Source organism: Perissodus microlepis, chromosome 20 (genome assembly GCF_051167445.1).
Source record: "Perissodus microlepis isolate ML-2025 ecotype Zambia chromosome 20, ASM5116744v1, whole genome shotgun sequence".
Lineage (NCBI taxonomy): Eukaryota > Metazoa > Chordata > Actinopteri > Cichliformes > Cichlidae > Perissodus > Perissodus microlepis.
Window position 1 is genome coordinate 2766563 of NC_140480.1, and position 19071 is coordinate 2785633.

The following is a 19071-nucleotide window of genomic DNA, read 5'->3' on the forward strand; positions in this document are numbered from 1 at the left end:
GTCACCTGTGGCATGTTTAAGATCATGTTGCCAGTTTGAAAAGGTGTTTTGAAATGTGTAACTAGAAAAGTCCTGGTTTGGGAATTACACGTTTTAAAACAGCACTGCTTCTACCGACTGTTTTAAGGGTTGGTGATTGGTGGGCTGGTTGACTTTCATTTAAATTGTTTGGTTATGAACATTACACTAAATAATTTGGTCACAGTGAATGTTACCGAGTATTGAGTCCATCATTCAGTTGAATATTATTCTGATGAAGTTTTGCAGTTTTCTTGTTAGCTAGATCACAAACCCTGATTTATTGTTTACATGCACCACACAATCAATGTGAGGTGCTTACAGCGGTTAGGGTGGGCTTACGGATACCTATTGTTCATTATTCCTTTAAATACCAGCCTTCAGTTATTATTTAGAAAAGCTGCATTATAGTGTTTTTTTGTTTTAATGATTACAAGTCTGTGTACTACTTATGAATCCTAAATAAGAGGTTGACATTAAAGTAAAACACACACACACACACACACACATATATATATATATATATATATATATATATATATATATATATATATATATAGACACATACACAAACAAAATCACACAAAGACACACAGTCCCCCCCCTCACTCTACCCTTATAATCATCCCCAAGCATGGCCTGCTGGTGGTTCATAATCTAAATTTAAACTATACCAAGGCCAACTGCTCCTCCAGTCACTCTGGGCTCCTGCTATTTTTCCTGGACGTGGTGGGCTTATTTTGTCAGAGGCCCTCAGCCAGGCAGAGAGGCCTGTGGCTCTGCCCGGGTGAGATCGACAAAGGAGCGAGGAGGAGGAGAAGAAAGAGGGTGCCAGGGGGAGCCTGAGGAGGATCTGCTTTCACAAAGGGGAGACATACTGGACCTGAGTTTGGGATTTTACAATAAACGTTAACTTTCACAGGAATTTGGAGCGTGTCTAAGGTGAAGGCATCAAGATGGCGTCCAACACAGAAGCGGCCAAGCCGGTCATCATGAATGAAGAGGAGCTGAAGAGGAAGCAGAGGGAGAAGCTTAAGAAACTACAGGCCACTGGAGGAAACCCTCGACCCGCGAGATCTCTCTTCCTGCTCAACCTCAAAAATCCCTTCCGCAAGGCCTGCATCAACATAGTGGAGTGGAAGTATCCTTTAGATCTTTCAGTCATTACACACACGCCTCAGACAACTGTGTGTATTTTAGCAGAGATTTCAGTTTAAATATTTCTTTGAAATTCAAGGATATCAAGGCATTATGCAGTCAGCGCAGCATGGAGCCCCGTTTTAAAAATACTGACAGCAGGGCAGGGAATTAATAGCCTTGTTCACCTGTGGTCAGCATGCTCAAGCCAGGTCTCTTTCAAATGTGTGATGAGATGATCCCTGAAGTGTTAAGACTTTTGTAATGCTTCTGATCTGAATCAAAGTCAAGTTTGCAGCCTGTGGAGTTTCACCTGCTGTTAATCTGAGATCACCTGACAAAAGCAAGGTAGTTTCATTCAACTCGCTCCTTTTTTTTTAATGTCCAAATAGTCATTTCAGCGTCCAAGTAGGAGAAGATGGAAGAGCACAAAGCAGGCTTTTGATAGAATGTGGCCCCTCTAGGGAATTTTCTGCTTTTAGCCTCATGTCCATTCCTGGATGCAGACTGGAATGAGTTGATCATACCAATCCAGTGATAGGAACCTCTTGTTCACAGCGTTTAAACGCAGATACACAGACTTTGAGTTTAACAGTGACCTCATTTTAAAACGTGATGATGTGTAAAGATCTGTTCTATTTGACATTTCATTCTGGTATGTTGGACCACGTCATAAGTCATTCCACCGGCACAGTTTAATCACATTGGTATGTGGTTTGGTAACACAGGGCTTAGGTGCTGTATACAGAGCCAAATTATAGAAAATTACTAAAAGTCTGAAGGCCAAAAACAAAACTGTCCTCATACATGGATCACAAAATTTAAAGAGCCACTTTTTTCTTTATTTCTTTCTTGGTTAACAGTCTGTGTTCAAATGGTTTGGTCATATTCTTGGGCTCTGCAGCTGTCCCATGGCATCACACTGAGACATGGTGCTGACCTGGCAGGGGAATTCTCACAGAGAGCCCCCTAAGGGTGAGAATGAAGCAGCACAGCAGGCAAGATTGCATTAAAGTGGAACACTTTGCTGGCTGCCCGGGGGGACTGTTTCAGGGATGATGTTTCAGGCAGCATTTAAAGGCACTAGTCAGTGCCTACAGAGCTGATGCAGAGCTGGATCCCTTACACTGAATCACAAACGTAAAATAACTTAGTCAGATAAATAAACTGACCTTTTTATTCTTGTGAAAGTTTAAGTCACCCTCCCACTCTCACCCATTAACATCGTAAGATACTAAACATAAGACAATAGACCTTTGTGGATATTTGGGGGGGCAAAATGGGATTTTTGCTGCTGTTTGTTGTTGTCATGATCCTGAGCATCCCCTTCCAGAACCTTTGAGATCATCATCTTATTGACCATTTTTGCAAACTGTGTCGCGTTGGCTGTGTTCCTACCCATGCCTGAAGAAGACACCAACAACACCAACTTAAATTTGGTAAATAAACATTGAGCCTTTTTTTGTTGCATGTCACATGACTGTATGAGAAGTCACTGCGGTGAATGATGACTATATCGGTATTTCATTTTCATAATATTCATAATACATAAAAGAATTGAAACACTAAATTAATCTCATGTTTTTGGGTTCATGAAGGCTCAGTTTTACCATCACTAGTAGATGACTGTGCAGCTCTGATCAGCAAGTGAGTGTAGTAATATTAATTTACTACAGCTTTGAATCAGTGACAAGCTGTGGGATGCCAAACGCCATTTGAATGTGTCCAGAAACAACTCGGTTCTTTATTTGGAGCGCCATCTGTGTCTGCAGAGGAACGAGTCATCGAGTGTCTCGTTCTGAAGTGTAAAAAAGCTGGTGGCAGGTGGACGATGCTGATGTGTGTACAGAAAAATATTATTTTTCAGCTTCATAGGTGTGTGTTTTAAAGCTGTGAAACTGTTGGTAGTGTATTACAGGTCACAGACTATACAACCCAAAGACAAACAAGGTGCGCATGTGAGCAAAAGATATATCTGATCTTGCACCGTGCATACATTTGGCCAGTGCTTATTGGATGTGTCCTATTGACACCAATGTTATGATAAATAGATCACTTTTTCTTAGAGGTTTGGCATTTAGCACAAATGTCAGCCATCACCAGCCATCGGTTACTTTCCTACATTAAGTCAATAATACTCCACACATATCTCTGGGTTAAAGTTCATGTCAGTCTTTGTGATTTATAGCCATTTTACTTTTATTAGGAACCCAAATCTCACCTGATCTCTTCATTGGCCCTCTTCCTAAATCCTCCTTAGTTCTTACGGTGCCATTCCTCAGAGGTGAAAATGTAAGAAGAGATGGACCAACCCCCTCTTTTACTGTTAGAAGTAGGTCAGCCTACGTGCCGTCACTCCACTGATGCAGGTGATACAGGAGAATCCGCCAATGTTGCCTCGTGTAACCACAGCCACGTATTCCAATAATATGATAGCTTGTAATGTTGATGCGCAGTAGCCTAGCAGGGCAGCTTTCCTTGGTGAATTCGTTTTACTTGGGGTAACGCTGAGTAAAAGTCTATAAATGTGTGTACACTTGTTAATGGATGCAGGGTCGGTGTTTAGGTATGTGGGGACCAGTGTTTGCTGGTTCAGCTAGAGATTATTGAGCTGATTTAGGGAAATAACTGCATGTCAGTTACAGTACATACCTCAAATGAATTCTCTATTTCTGATCATTAGGACTGGAAGTAGGACTGGATTCCTACTGGATTCTTGAAACTTTATCATACTGCTGTCATATTAAGAGCCTTTTGTTCTACAACATTTATATTCAGATCCATATATAACCACGTCTAGTCTGAGGAAAAATCCCTGTTCTGTGTTCCTGCCCTGTGTCAACACTGATAATAAAAGCACAGAGATGGGGACAATTTGCAGAAGATGCTTTCATTCAGCCACTCACATTTTATCTGTCTCCTGCAAACAGTCTGCTTCATCTTTGTCTCACTTGCTACATGGTGTCAAAATGTTTCATCATTCACTCTGCGGGCAATGAGCCGTCCCTCTGTCCAACCTTCTGGAGGTTATGTTTAATCTGCATCAGAATGAACAAACTGGAAACAAAAGATAATGAGCTGCAACAATGCCAGCAACAGTTTTGCTGATCTTTTTTATGCTGTTCTTCCTAGCATATGTTTCACAAGTCTGCCCAAGAAGAGAAAGAATTAAGCCTTTGCTGACCTCCAGTGGCTTTACTCATCTTTCTGTACTTGTGTGCTGCTCAGACAGCATCAAAACCAAGCTCTTCCTTCACATGTCATGTTGCTCTTTAAAATATTTAATCAATCATTTAATACTTTATTAGAGAATATTATGTGAGCGTGAAAGTTTTTTGAAAGTGTTCTCATTTTGTTCCCGTTGCTGCAGGAAAGTCTGGAGTATATCTTCCTGGTCATCTTCACGTTGGAGTGCTTCTTGAAGATAGTAGCGTATGGGTTTGTGTTCCACGAAGGGGCCTATTTACGAAACTGCTGGAACATATTGGACTTTGTCATCGTCTTCATGGGGTAAGAGGATGTCTTAGCTGCAGGTAGACAGCTTATTTGTTAAGAATGTAATATATATTAAAATTTGATATACATAAACAATGTACCGGCTATGGCACTTACGGCTGTCTCATCTTTTCCTGCAGTCTCTTTACCTTATTTATGGATACCGTAAACATGGTGTCAGGTGTGCCAAAGGAGAAGGGTGGGGGCTTTGATATGAAAGCACTGAGAGCTTTCAGAGTACTGCGGCCTCTACGCCTCGTTTCTGGAGTCCCCAGTAAGAACCAATCCACACCTGCTACAGAGAGATGCTGATTCTAGATTATACACCTTAAATTCATCTGATACACTGAACATTATGGGCATGTATTATGAGTCTGTAACAGTACCAAGTTCTTATGGCTTCTGTAACAAACTGGGTTTATTTGTTCACTTGCAGGCCTACAGGTGGTGATGAACTCCATCCTTAAAGCGATGCTGCCTCTTCTACACATTGCTCTGCTCGTCTTCTTACTGGTCACTATCTATGCCATCATGGGGCTGGAGCTCTTTAAGTGCAAAATGCATAAGACCTGCTATTACAAAGGCACAAGTATGTTTAAAAGAACACTGAGTGAGACATAGTTGCACCTGGGTCTTTACATTAAGCTGTTAAACTTGCCCCACAGATATCTATGCCACAGCAGAGGGTGAACTGCCTGCCCCCTGTGCTCAGGCTGGTAATGGACGCCGCTGCATCATCAATGGCACGGAATGTCGGCCCGACTGGGAAGGTCCCAACAACGGGATCACCCACTTTGATAACATTGGCTTTGCCATGCTGACAGTATACCAGTGTATCACCATGGAAAGCTGGACCAAAGTGCTCTACTGGGTCAGTGGCTGAATATTGTCTCAAATTCAGTGTGCAGTTTGCAGCCAAATAAAATCACTGATTTTGACTGACACCCTGGATTTTAGGTGAATGATGCCATAGGGAATGAATGGCCCTGGCTCTATTTTGTTCCTCTAATTCTGCTGGGCTCATTTTTCGTGCTCAATCTGGTTCTGGGTGTGCTCAGTGGGTAAGATTATCCTCCTTCCGTAAATCTAACATTTTCACGTAAACAGAGAAATAATAGAATAACGTGTGTTTGCTGTTCCACACAGAGAGTTTACCAAAGAGCGAGAAAAGGCCAGGTCACGTGGAGAGTTCCAGAAGTTACGAGAGCGTCAGCAACTGGATGAAGACCTCCACGGCTACATGGAGTGGATCACTCACGCTGAAGTCCTGGATGCTGATAGAGAAGGAAAAGGTGCGCTCTAGAAAAAAAAACAAAACCTCCGAACATTTGTCAACGAAGAAAATCTCGGATTATAGCTGCTTTTTTCTTATCAGGACTCCTGCCTTTGACCAGTGGAGATTCAGACACAGACAGTCTGTATGACCTGGAGGGCAAGAGTCGAATAATCTATTACTAGTGAGTTTCCCACTGTGAAAATTTCTGCTGGCATTCAATATGAAACAGTAAGTTAGAGTTGTTTTTGTGCTTAGCCGCCTGGCTCGGCGTTGGAACCGTTTCTTCAGGATGAAGTGCCTGGTGTACGTGAAAACCAGGGCGTTTTATTGGGTGGTGATGTTCCTGGTCTGCCTCAACACTCTGACCATAGCCACAGAGTACCACCACCAGCCTGAAAGCCTGACTTCCTTTCAAGGTTGATAATTTACATGTATATTTTAATAAACAATAGTTTTGCGTATATTCCATTTACTTATTCATTTGTCCATCTCTTCCATCATCTCAACAGATGTGGCTAGCCGGGTGCTGCTGGTGCTGTTTGTCATTGAGATGTTTGTGAAGATGTATGCTCTGGGACCCAGGGCATATTTCATGTCTCTATTTAACCGTTTTGACTTCTTTGTGGTACTATGTGGTATCCTGGAGATGATCATGCTGTCTGCAGGTGCTGTGGCTCCCCTGGGTTTCTCTGTACTCAGGTGTATCCGCCTGCTGAGGATCCTCAAAGTCACAAAGTAAGCCGAGATCGCGTAAAATATCCCCGTAATATCAGTATAAGCTATTATAGCGTAACCCGTTGCCATTTACCACCTCTCGTTTGTGTTTCAGGTACTGGAAGTCACTCAGTAATCTTGTGGCCTCTCTCCTTAACTCCATTCGCTCCATTGCCTCGCTCCTTCTTCTTCTTTTCCTCTTCATTGTCATTTTCTCACTCCTGGGCATGCAGGTTTTTGGAGGGAAGTTTAACTTCTCTGACCACAGAGCCAGGCGCAGCAACTTTGACAACTTCCCTCAGGCCTTGATCAGTGTGTTTCAGGTGAGACCAGGCACTCGTTTCGTAGGTTCTTCTTTAAACTTTTAAATACAAGAAGCACTCAGAAAGCTCAAACCTCAGAGGCAGTACAATTTCAAGGATAATTTTAAAGATAAAAGGCATTTTATGATAGTTTGACTTTATCTGACATTGAAGAAGAGGTCAAAGATCCAAAGTAATGTGATATTTGGAATCACCACATATCATTCCCTATATGCCTCGGATGTAATGACTGATTTGAGTTGTTAAAACAGATTTTTGCAATCAGTAGTTTAAATGAAGCTCATTTCACATTTAATTTCCAGTCCTATCCATTCATGCATAACAATAATTCATCATTTTTCTGCTTTTTAAACTCTTAACCGTTTCTCAGATCCTCACAGGAGAGGACTGGACATCCATCATGTACAATGGAATCATGGCCTATGGAGGGCCTGTCATTCCTGGCATCCTGGTCTCCATCTACTTCATTATTCTCTTTGTCTGTGGAAACTGTATCCTTCTCATACGCTCACACTATTATTTTGTTTTTTGTTTTTTTAAACTATGCATGGAGATAATGTTAACATTCATGGTTCATTTCTTTTCCTGAGCTCTTTGCAAACAGATATCCTCCTCAACGTCTTCCTCGCTATCGCCGTCGACAACCTCGCAGAGGCTGAGAGTTTGACTTCAGCTCAGAAAGAAAAGGCAGAGGAGAAGTTGAGGAAGAAGCTACTAAGGTGAAAGGGAAAAAAAGAAAAACCAAAGGTTTAAGCCAGCTGAGATAATCTGCTCGATCTAATTATTTTCCTTCTTGCCGTACAGGGCGAAAATGCCTGAGAAGACTGATGAGGAGAGAGAGAAGATAACTAAGCAGAGGGCCAAGATAGAAGGCATGCCCACCACAGCCAAGGTTACTGTTGTTTCTGGCTTCATGTCACTTCGTTACTCTTGAAATGTATGTAATTTGGCAGCATGAGTATCTAGAAGAAATTAACATCCTTGTTTTTCTTTTCTTTCTTTTTTTTTTTTTTTTTTAGCTCAAAATTGATGAATTTGAGTCTAATGTCAATGAAGTGAAAGATCCATTTCCACCTGCTGATTTCCCAGGTAATACAAGAAAATAATTTTGAACCTTTCCCAGCGGTGTAATTGTAGCAGAAGGAGGTCACTAACTGCAAGAATTTGTAATCCTTGCACCAGCTGTTTATCAAGGCTGCTGTCTTGGCTGTGTTACAGTATAAGTATAGTAACCTGTCATCACAGTTAGACTAATTCCCCGTGTTGTGTTTATAGCACACTCCTCTGGTGACTACCATATGAAGCCTACAGCATCATTACGGGTCTTTGCTTCAGGCTTTCATTTGAATACCTCCAGTAATCTGAGCCTTTTCTATCTATTGTAGGTGATGATGAGGAGGAAGAGCCTGAAATCCCTATCAGCCCCCGGCCCCGACCAATGGCGGATCTGCAGCTGAAGGAAGAAGCAGTTCCGTTACCTGAAGCTAGCTCCTTTTTCATTTTTGGCCCTCAGAACAAGTAGGAAACAGACCATCATCCAGCTCAACACCAACCTGAAAACGATATCATATCATAATAAATGTTGCAAACATTTACCTGTGCCTGTGTGTTTTTACAATCTAGGTTCCGTAAATTATGCTACAAGATCATCAATGCTTCGTCCTTCACCAACTTAATCCTCCTCTTCATCCTGCTCTCCTCCATCTCATTAGCAGCTGAGGACCCCATTGATCCCAAGTCCCCCAGAAACCAGGTAAAAGCCAGGTGTAGATGATCCAACTGAACAATTTCTGTTGGATGAAGGCAAAATGTGACTGTTTTTTCTGTGTGCTTCTTTCAGATCTTGGCCTATGCTGATATTGTCTTCACATCTGTGTTCACCATTGAGATTGTACTGAAGGTAGATTTAACAGTGTAACAGTAGTAAAGAGCATTATTGATGGATCCAGCTCTAATGTCATGCCATATTACATTATTGATTAACCAGCTAGTTTGTTATAATTTTTCTGAGACTGAAGTTTAGAGGAGTTTTCTTGTTGTACTGAAGGTCAACCACTTAAAAAAAGAGTCTCTGTTCAACTGTTCTCTGTTTATTTCACTGACAGATGACGGTGTATGGAGCGTTCATGCACAAAGGCTCGTTCTGTCGTAACTCTTTCAATATTCTGGATCTGATTGTGGTCGGAGTGTCTCTTCTGTCTATGGGAATGGAGTGAGTTTTCATGATGCTCAAGTTAAATGAAAAGATCACCATTGTTATTTTTTGCTTAAATTATACTAGTTTCTTAGATATGAATTTAAAGGCTGCTTTCTGCCATGTGTTCTTGTTGTGCACAGATCCAGTGCCATCTCCGTCGTGAAGATTCTCAGGGTGCTGAGGGTGCTGAGGCCTCTCAGAGCTATCAACAGAGCCAAAGGATTAAAGGTAAAACACACGCACAGTTTGCTTGAGAGCTGTGAGCCTGAGTGAGAGTGCTCAGAGAGACTCTTTAAAAGGAAAAGTCAAATAAGTGGAAAGTTGCCCATACCCATAAAACTGCCGTATTAAGTTTAGCAACTACAATTGTAAAAAGGTCAGGGGTTGGCAGCATTTTTTTAAGTGAGCCACATTGACTTATCCTTCTGAGACTCTCAGTACTCATATGGGGACAATACATTTTGATTTTTCATACTTCATTAACTAATCATAAGTAGCAGGGGAAAATCCCAAACAAGAGCTAGATAAGTTAAGCAGAACACAGTGCAGGTTACAATGAAAACATTGCTAACATAAAAGAAAAATCCACCCAAATGCTATAACTTTCCAACTAAATTCACCTCACCAATGGTTTAAATGCAACGCTGCATTGGTATCTGAAAAAACACAGTGCAAAATTGAGTGCATTGAAATTGAGTTAAGACCCACTCCATTCAGTCCCCTTCATTTCATTGTATAAGGCCACCTCCCATTGGGTTTGGGGAGATAATTTTCCTTTTCTTTGTAGGCCCTATTAAGACAGTTTGCTGGCTTTGGGGTCATATTTTCCCCAGGTGTGAGTTAGGTAGTTTCGTCTAGTGGTCCAACCTTCACCTGCAAAGTAACTAGTGATTTTCTCTAAAGGGAATCAATAAATGTAAGAGAATATAAGGGTAAAGTAAAAGAAAATGACCGGATATTTTCAGATAGATATGGATTTTAAGTGATCAATTAACATCATGTCTTTCACTTGTATGTCTAGAGTTCTCCTCAGTGTTTATTGGATTTTGTTTGTCTTATATGACAGCATGTGGTCCAGTGCGTATTTGTGGCCATCAAAACAATTGGTAACATCGTCCTGGTCACCCTGCTGCTGAATTTCATGTTTGCCTGCATAGGAGTCCAACTCTTTAAGGTAATTTTTAAATTCTGAACTAAAGCTGGGTGGCCTAAGATACCATAGAGGTGATAAGTCAAAACTGCTCTTTAGTAAATATAACTGCTGAATTGTGTCACTTCCTTTCAGGGTAAATTCTACAGCTGCACAGATGTGTCCAAAGTGACTGAGGAGGAATGCCAGTAAGGAAACCAACATTCATCACATCGCAGATTTCATTCCACCATCGTCTATTTGAACTAATGTTCCTTGTGTCTGCTCTCAGAGGATTCTACTTGAAGCATATGGAGAATTCCCTGCAAGACACAGTAGTGGCTAAGAGAGAATGGCTTAACAATGACTTTAACTTTGACAACGTGCTCAATGGAATTCTGGCTCTGTTCACCGTTTCCACATTCGAGGGCTGGCCAAAGTAAGCACACAATCTGTTCTGGTTTGATCAGCTGCATTTGTGATAAGCTTATGTATTTGGCTGAGTGAGGAGTTAGGTGGAAAGTGACAAACGAGTATTTCCATTGACTGGAAATACTGTAAGTCATTGATTTGACCATATCTCAGTTCACTGATTTATTCATTTTTCATCTGCATTTGTTTGCAGACTCTTATACAAAGCCATAGATTCAGCTGAAGAAGACATGGGTCCAGTCTTCAACAACCGTGTCGACGTGTCCATCTTCTTCATTATCTACATCATCATCATAGCCTTCTTCATGATGAACATCTTTGTGGGCTTTGTCATAGTCACCTTCCAGCAGCAGGGTGAGCAGGAGTATAAGAACTGTGAGCTGGACAAGAACCAGGTACACTGAGATGATGCCAAGGACAGTACTACTGGTAGTCTAATTATTCAAAATAAAAACATGTTGCAACTCTGTCTGTTGTCTGTTCGTTGTCTCTTCAGCGCCAGTGCGTGCAGTACGCTCTGAAGGCTCGTCCTCTGAAGTGCTACATACCCAAAAACCCGTACCAGTACAGGGTCTGGTACATTGTCACCTCCTGCTACTTTGAGTACCTCATGTTCTTTCTGATTATGCTGAACACTTTGTGTCTTGGGATGCAGGTATGTACATTTTGTTGCCTAATATATATTAATGGTCCTCATAGAAAATACTAAATGTCATTACTGAGTATCTTCAGTCTAGGACCATTTATATGCTTTAGCAGAACATCTCTGGCTCCTTGCAGGAGCTGATGACACTGACAGACATTTTTCTGAGCAGATGGGCGGGGGGGCTGTTTGTGCTTCTGTCACCCTTTATTATGTCACATGTTTTATGCTCTAAATAACTATGCCTAACAAAGAGGCTTCTGCACCTAATGATACCCACAGACTCTGAATAAACTAAAAGTCCCAAACATAAAATTAACATTGAGGTCATGTCATCATGCATGAATCTTTACTGATTATTCATAGATAATTGCACCAACAACATGTACACTGCAGTGCACAGCTTGTGCACAGACACCTCTGCAGGATACCCACCTCAGTTTCCTTTTAGGTTAAACATAGCTACTTTGATAGCGTGCATTAGAGAAAAAAATATTTTCCCCTGGCAAACACAGGAGCTCGTCAGTGGCTGTGTCCATTATTTATGATGGAGTCTGTTGTTAATTATGGCCCTCGGAAATTCAATATGAACTGAGAGGTTCCAGACTATTTTTAATAGTTTGTCTGGTGACCAAGTAACAGTATTTTGTGTACTCTTCCCAAACCATGAGGGTTGTTTACGTGAGCATTCCCTATAATTCTTTGACAATTCATCCCACCATGATGTGCATGTGAGGTGCTTGTTAATATATATTAAAAAAAAAAGGTTTGTAAAGCAGCAGAGAATGGGATGTGTAGCGCAGACCTAATTATAAAAATGTCAGTGTGGGCCTGATTTATGTGTTGTAAATGTAATCTTATTTGAGTAGTTTAAGCATCAGTCCTATTACTAAATAGTTGACTGTTTAGTAATAGGACTGATGAATGTGGATTTGTATTTGGTTAGTGCTAAAATATTTAAATATATTTATTTTCTTCCCTCTTTAAAACAGCACTGTAATCAGTCGGACCACGTCACAAAGCTGTCAGACATTCTCAACTTAATCTTCACGGTGCTCTTCACTGTGGAGATGATTCTTAAGCTCATGGCCTTCAAAGCACGGGTAAACGCTCTGACGATTATTGTCTGGATTCTTATCCACCCACTCCCACTGCCTAATGTGTCAGTATGCTTCACCTGTCTGTGCAGGGTTACTTTGGAGACCCGTGGAATGTGTTTGACTTCATTATTGTTATTGGTAGCGTTGTTGACGTCATCCTGAGTGAAGTTGATGTGAGTACATATAAGATTTACGTACATGCATATTTTATATCATTATTAAAGAACACCATTATGAAGTGAAACTGCTTTGTTTGCTATATTAAGACATTTTTAGTGCAATATGATTTAGAATGACCACATGTATTTATTTAGTAATCTTACCCAGAAGCATATAATTGTGGCCCAACAGCTGATTGGCACCAGGAGAACTAGTTCACAGGACATGGTCAGTACTGTTGTCGTCCTTTCCCACCTTATCCCATCCATCTCCCCGTCCTCGGTGCCTTGTGCAGCCTGGGATGCATTTCCATCACAAAAACCACCATCTGACGTCTTGTGCGAGCACTTAAAAAGAGCACAATATCAAATAAGAATTCAGTTTTATTTTAGGTGGTAATGCTACTCGTGCTGCTTAGTGTTTCCTCTTGGTGATCACAGTTTTTATTTTTCAGTCATGGTTGCACTGCAATGCCATACTTTTTCCATCCACGAGCACAAGCTTGCAGCAGTTTCACTTTTGTTGAATCAAAGCCCATATTTCACCTGTTCCTCCCCATCAATCCCTCTGCCACCCATGCACCTCACTACTCATCTGTCTATCCTCTACAGAGTGCCCTGGCCGATAGTGGAGGACTGTACTGTCTCCATGGCTGTGTAAATATCTGATCTCCACTGCTGCATGTGCTCTGCTGTGTGAGCACGCCACTAAAGTATCGCACTAATGTTACAGACCGTGTGTTGCTTAACCTTCTGGTAAAACCTTTCTGTTTACACTGTCTGCGTCATCCTACATAGCGAATATAAAACAAATCTCAAGGGCGTGGCAATATTATGTTGCAGTATGGCTCATACTGTTTTTTATAAACACGGCTATGTCTCAAGATTATGTACTATATTGGTAGGAAGTATTAATCATTGCTTGACTGCAAAAACAAAGTTAATATGTCCAAAATAAAGCGTGTGTAGCTTGTCTATTTTGCATGAGTTACAAGCGGCTTTGATCTGAAAGATTTGTAACTCATCAAAAGTGGAAAATGACTCTAATATTAACCCTATTTTGAAGTCATATTTGAATAATATTTAACATTATATTAAATGGAACACATACCGCTGCAACCTCTCACTTCTTCGTCTGCTTTGTTCAGGAGACGAATCCAATGCAAGTAATTGCGGTAAGCCTGAAATCTTCAGACATTTAAAACCAGTCATGTTTTTGTTTTTTACTTGAGGTTTCATTTCATGAAATTGCTTCTTTGTGTCCAAAGGCCTCTGAAAATGCCTCTGTTTCCATCACTTTCTTCCGACTCTTCCGTGTTATGCGTCTGGTCAAACTGCTGAACCGTTCGGAGGGCATCCGTAACCTGCTGTGGACCTTCATCAAATCTTTCCAGGTCATCATTGAAATTGTTGTCGTCGTGACTTTTTTATTTCAAATTTCCATTGCGCTTCCCAGTGATGACTTTTTAATAATGTCATTGTTTTCTGCCTACAGGCTCTGCCTCATGTAGCTCTGCTCATCGTGATGCTCTTCTTTATCTACTCTGTCGTTGGGATGCAGGTACAGAATTCAAACTGCAAAAAAAAAATGTCACTGGTTACACTTTGCTATTTTTTGTTATTGATGAGTGACGCTGAATTTTAAATGGCATTGTTTCAACCTTTAGATCTTTGGAAAGATAGCATTAGTGGATGGTACTCAAGTCAACCGCAACAATAACTTCCAGACATTCCCTCAGGCTGTTCTGATGTTATTCCGGTGAGACCAGGTTCTGGACTTCAATTGTGTTTTGAACACAAAACATCATTTCATTGTTTGGTTTATGTTTACATATCCAGATGTGCTACTGGAGAGGGTTGGCAAGAGGTCATGATGGCGTCAATGTATGGAAAAAAGTGTGACCCCAAGTCTGACTTCCTGCCAGGAGAAGAGTACACCTGTGGGTCCAATTTTGCTGTCTTTTACTTCCTCAGCTTCTACTGTCTCTGTGCCTTCTTGGTGAGAATTCAACATTTTTCTTTATCTATTATATATAGTCATATTATAGGGATGATATATGAAACAAACAATATAGAAATGCTCAAACCATTGTGCATTTAACCACCTGTCTTTTATTGCCTATTCTAGATCCTCAACTTGTTCGTAGCTGTTATTATGGACAATTTTGACTATCTGACCCGTGATTGGTCTCTGCTTGGTCCACACCATCTGGATGAGTTTAAAAAGATCTGGGCTGAATATGATCCCGAAGCTACGTGAGTGTGAAATCTCATTTCTTAACTCATTTCTTTTCAAATAAACCTTGGGATGCTGTTTAATTGGGTATTACTCGCGATGTTCCTCTGATCTAACAGGGGGAGAATCAAACATCTGGATGTGGTGACGCTGCTGCGAAGTATTCAGCCTCCTCTGGGCTTTGGCAAATTCTGTCCTCACCGGGCTGCATGCAAGGTACAGAAAGGCATAAAGTAGCACTGTGTGGTGCTTGCAAGTATGCAGGAGCCCATATTAAAGTTTTCCTGCTTTTTGTAGCGCTTGGTCGGTATGAACATGCCTCTCAACAGTGATGGCACGGTCACCTTCAATGCCACCCTTTTCGCTCTGGTCAGGACTGCACTCAAAATTAAAACAGAAGGTACGATATACATGTTTTATGCAACATACATGTTTCCTTCAGCCTCATCTGCTACTACTGTAACAACGCTCCATTATGTTGAATCGTTCCTAACAGGTAACTTTGAGCAGGCCAATGAGGAGCTGAGAGCCATTATAAAGCAGATCTGGAAGCGCACCAGCATGAAACTGTTAGACCAGGTCATTCCTCCTATTGGAGGTGAGGCAGTAGTATATGTCATGTTTCTCATTTACAAAATAATCCAGCGTCTCTGAACACAGAGCGCACTGTGATTATGTTATGTCTGGTTATAGATGATGAGGTGACTGTGGGGAAATTCTACGCCACCTTCCTTTTGCAAGACCATTTGCGCAAGTTCATCAAACGTCAAGAGGAGTATTACGGCTACCGTCCAACTAAGAAGAGTGCCTCAGGTCCAGAGATCCAGGTGAGCTGGGGTTTTCCTTTTCCGTTTTTGCAGTTCAGTTTACAGTGCAAGTAAATGTACTCTATACTGTAAATCAGCAGTACTCAGCTTTATCTCACGGTGATATGTTCCTCTGTCCTTCATTTATCCACATTCTCCATGTTTTTCTAGGCGGGGTTGAGGAGTATAGAGGAAGAAGCAGCTCCAGAAATGCACAGAGCCATTTCAGGAGACCTGCAGAATGAAGAAGAGATGGAAAGAGCCATGGAGGAGGCAGGAGAAGAGGCCATTTATCAGGTGCAAAACAACGTCGGCAACGATACGGTGCATTCGTATTCCCATTCTGCAGCACCTTTGTTATGGCCTCCTTTATTTGTTTTATTAATAAAAAAAATCTTTAGTGGATGGAGACTTTGTTTTTGGCTTTTCATCCATTAGAAACCTTTCCGAAAACTTGAAAAGCAGTCAGATGACATCAACATTTCGTTAAACCTGCCTTTACGTTGTTGCGTACTATTTCATTATTAATATGTATCTTGCTTTGTATTTGCAGCGTTCACACCACCTGTTTGGTAACCAGGTAGAGTCGTTCTCCACTGAGCCGGCTAACACTCAGTCCCAACAGGTGACCAACATGCGGCCACTCAGTTTCACTGAAAGCCAGCCCGAGTCCCCACCAAGCTCAGCCTCAGCCTTGGTGTCTGGTACAGAATTTTTCCCCACAGCTCCACCAAAGAGCAACACTAACAACAACGCCTTTGCAGAGTGAGTACCAAAGTGCTCTCCTCATCAGTATGATGACGTACCAGTGCCGTTATGAGTGATCATTTTTGTTCCCTCTCAGATTTTCATTTGAAAGAGAAGGGACTCCGGATGAGTTTTACAATCCTTGTGAGGATGAGGAGGCAGGTATGGCACAAGCAACAAGAGATGATATGCTGCATATGTTAAATCGAAACCACAGAAGAAGTCCAATCAAAGATGAAGGTCTTTGATAAGACTTTTTAATGTGGCCATGGAAAATTCTGGACGGATAATAATTCCAAATTAATAAACTGAGACATGAGCCATAGGAATGCTTCGTAATTGCTTATTTATATATTCATTAATGTATTTATTTTACCTCTTTTAGCCAGCAGACATGCCTGGAACTTCACAGTGAGAACAGGCAGAACACAGGTAATATTTTATTGAAGGTTGACTCATCCAACAACAGATTATGCAGGCGATATATGAATACTTACCTTCTCTATGCAGTTCCCTTATGACCCTAACTATGGTGACAGTCAGAGTCAGAGTTCACACACTGCAGCCGACCACCTCGTCCAAGAGGTAGGTGTCAAAGTGGCTGATCAGGTCTTCTTTTCTACTCTAATTAATTGCCACGTCTAACATCTGCTGTCAGGTTTGTCAGAGATGGGTTAAGTTAAAGCTAGTTCTGGACTGAATTAACCTGTACAATAACTGAAAGTATTGTATAATTTAACATAACACAATGGTTATTAATACACGTAATACTGTACGCGGGCACAAACCTGAACGTTGTTGTTTCTTTAGGCTCTAGAGAAGGGTGGACTGGTCTCCCTGGCCAGGGACCCGGGCTTCGTCTCATTAACAAAGAAAGAGATGGCTGAAGCCATGCACATCTCAGTATCTGACATGGAGGGTGTGGCTCAGGGCATCCTCAAAGAACGCTCCAGCAGCATGACCCCCGTTAAAAAGAGGCGTCCCATCCCTGTCCCTTCTCCTGCCCCAGCGGCGGCAACAGTGGTAACAGGCCGGCCAGATCCAGCTGTGAGGAGAAAGAAACGTCCAATTCCCACAGTTCCCTCCGCACAGGGACCGTCTGAAACCGACTCCGGAGTGTAGGGACTGTCACCTGGATTTTACATGGTTATCATGACAGTTTTGTATTTTGAACACTAGCGTGTGACTCCAACTCACATCACTTTACCAAGCTTGTTGCTTCTTTGAAAATCTGTAACAGTCAGGATGGCTCAATGCCTACAGACAGTTGGGAGGTTTCATGTTTTGGTTGAAACATTAACTGAGAAGTAACAATATATCTAATAATGAAACATCTAATACTTCAGATTTGACAAATTAATAAAAACACTGTACTTGTCTCAGAGTAAATGGATTGATGCACTTCTTTCTTTGTAGTGTTTGTTGAGGTTATCCATTCCATAGCCTTTGGGACAGCCACGTCAGTGAGCCGAGTGTCTTACTAATGAGGAATAAGGAAAGTCGGAAAGTGACCTGTGGTGAAAATGTCACTCAGTGAATTCATACAGAAGGTAACTTTACTGCATCTTTACTGTGATGCAGTTCAAACAAGACAATGGCACAGGACTCCACTAGGGGGAACCAGTGGTTTCTTTGCATTCAGGCCCCAAAATATTGAAGCATCTTAAAGGGGCTCTGGTGCTAACAGTGCAAGATGAAGGTTGTGAAGCAGTGTCCTCTGATCTATTAGGATTTCACTGTGTTGTAATCTGTTAGTCTCGAACGAGATTTCTTTTGCTCACAAATGTTGTTATATGAACCATGAAAGGAAACTGAGGTCAATCTAATGGAATTATTACCTACTGATCTAGCTATAATAAATATTTTATGAATTTAAAACACAAACTGAAGCAGTTGAGCGGTGCCTGCAGTTTTTACGTCACTCTAACGCTTCACACATGAATTTGTAATGAATAAGTGTTGGGAGAAATTTAGTAAAGATTTATCAGCATACCTGGGGTATGGTTGATTTAGCTTGATATGTCACTGAAACTTGTCGTTTTATTCATAACTGTGTAGATAGGATTGTTGCATTGTTTCATGTTTGTGCTTAACATCAGGTATCGACAGGACTGTTTTGTTTTATACATTATCCTCTGACCTGCTGTCATGCATACTTATTGTTTAAAATTATGGAGATACTAGTAGTTTGTGTTATCCTCCCATCATAATTCTAAAGTTCTAAATCTGTGCCACTAAGGGTTGGTTTTACTTTGGTATGTTCACCATTGGCAAAAAAAATAAATCATCCAAAAAATGTACTTCTCGAGGTTTTATTTAATGACTGATGTCTGACAACGAAATGATAAGTGTTCAAATAATCAAAACTAATGAGAGAAATATACTTGTGCAACGAGTTAATGCAGACACAGGCTTTATTGAGAAGCAAAGTGCACGCTTTCATTGGTGCCTCTGTAGACGTTTGTGTGAAAACAAGGACTATAAATAGCCTCGCCTACCAAAGCCCTATTCCCTCTTATGGAATATAAACTAGTGCAGCAAAATAAATGCTACATTGTGGATCGGTTCAAACATATTCATATGAAAGCTACTTTAAAAACAGCCCGATGAAATTACAAAACAGCACATGAGTTGCAAGAATGTGTTATGAAGTAAACAAG

The 19071-nt window shown here is 41.1% G+C and overlaps 1 protein-coding gene across 2 annotated transcripts; it reads left to right on the plus strand.

Moving 5' to 3' along the window:
- Positions 1-707: 707 nt before the first annotated feature.
- LOC146363789 (dihydropyridine-sensitive L-type skeletal muscle calcium channel subunit alpha-1-like) lies at positions 708-19006 on the plus strand. Of its 2 annotated transcripts, XM_084917614.1 has the most exons (45): positions 709-1159; positions 2489-2594; positions 4526-4665; positions 4791-4924; positions 5087-5239; positions 5316-5521; positions 5608-5711; positions 5797-5942; positions 6026-6107; positions 6182-6342; positions 6436-6661; positions 6756-6963; positions 7334-7454; positions 7568-7682; positions 7768-7855; positions 7983-8052; positions 8349-8481; positions 8587-8716; positions 8804-8863; positions 9069-9175; positions 9301-9388; positions 10227-10334; positions 10446-10498; positions 10582-10728; positions 10915-11116; positions 11218-11376; positions 12357-12467; positions 12554-12637; positions 13235-13279; positions 13771-13797; positions 13891-14016; positions 14118-14183; positions 14290-14381; positions 14462-14621; positions 14751-14878; positions 14978-15074; positions 15156-15258; positions 15355-15456; positions 15552-15685; positions 15836-15961; positions 16218-16429; positions 16509-16573; positions 16797-16843; positions 16922-16996; positions 17222-19006. In XM_084917614.1, the coding sequence occupies exons 1-45, from the start codon at positions 975-977 to the stop codon at positions 17531-17533; spliced, it is 5544 nt and encodes a 1847-aa protein (XP_084773740.1). In that variant the 5' UTR covers positions 709-974; the 3' UTR covers positions 17534-19006. The 2 variants fall into 2 exon arrangements, with proteins under 2 accessions (XP_084773739.1, XP_084773740.1); XM_084917613.1 differs by having other exon boundaries at positions 708-1159; positions 15156-15456.
- The last annotated feature ends 65 nt before the right edge of the window (positions 19007-19071 follow it).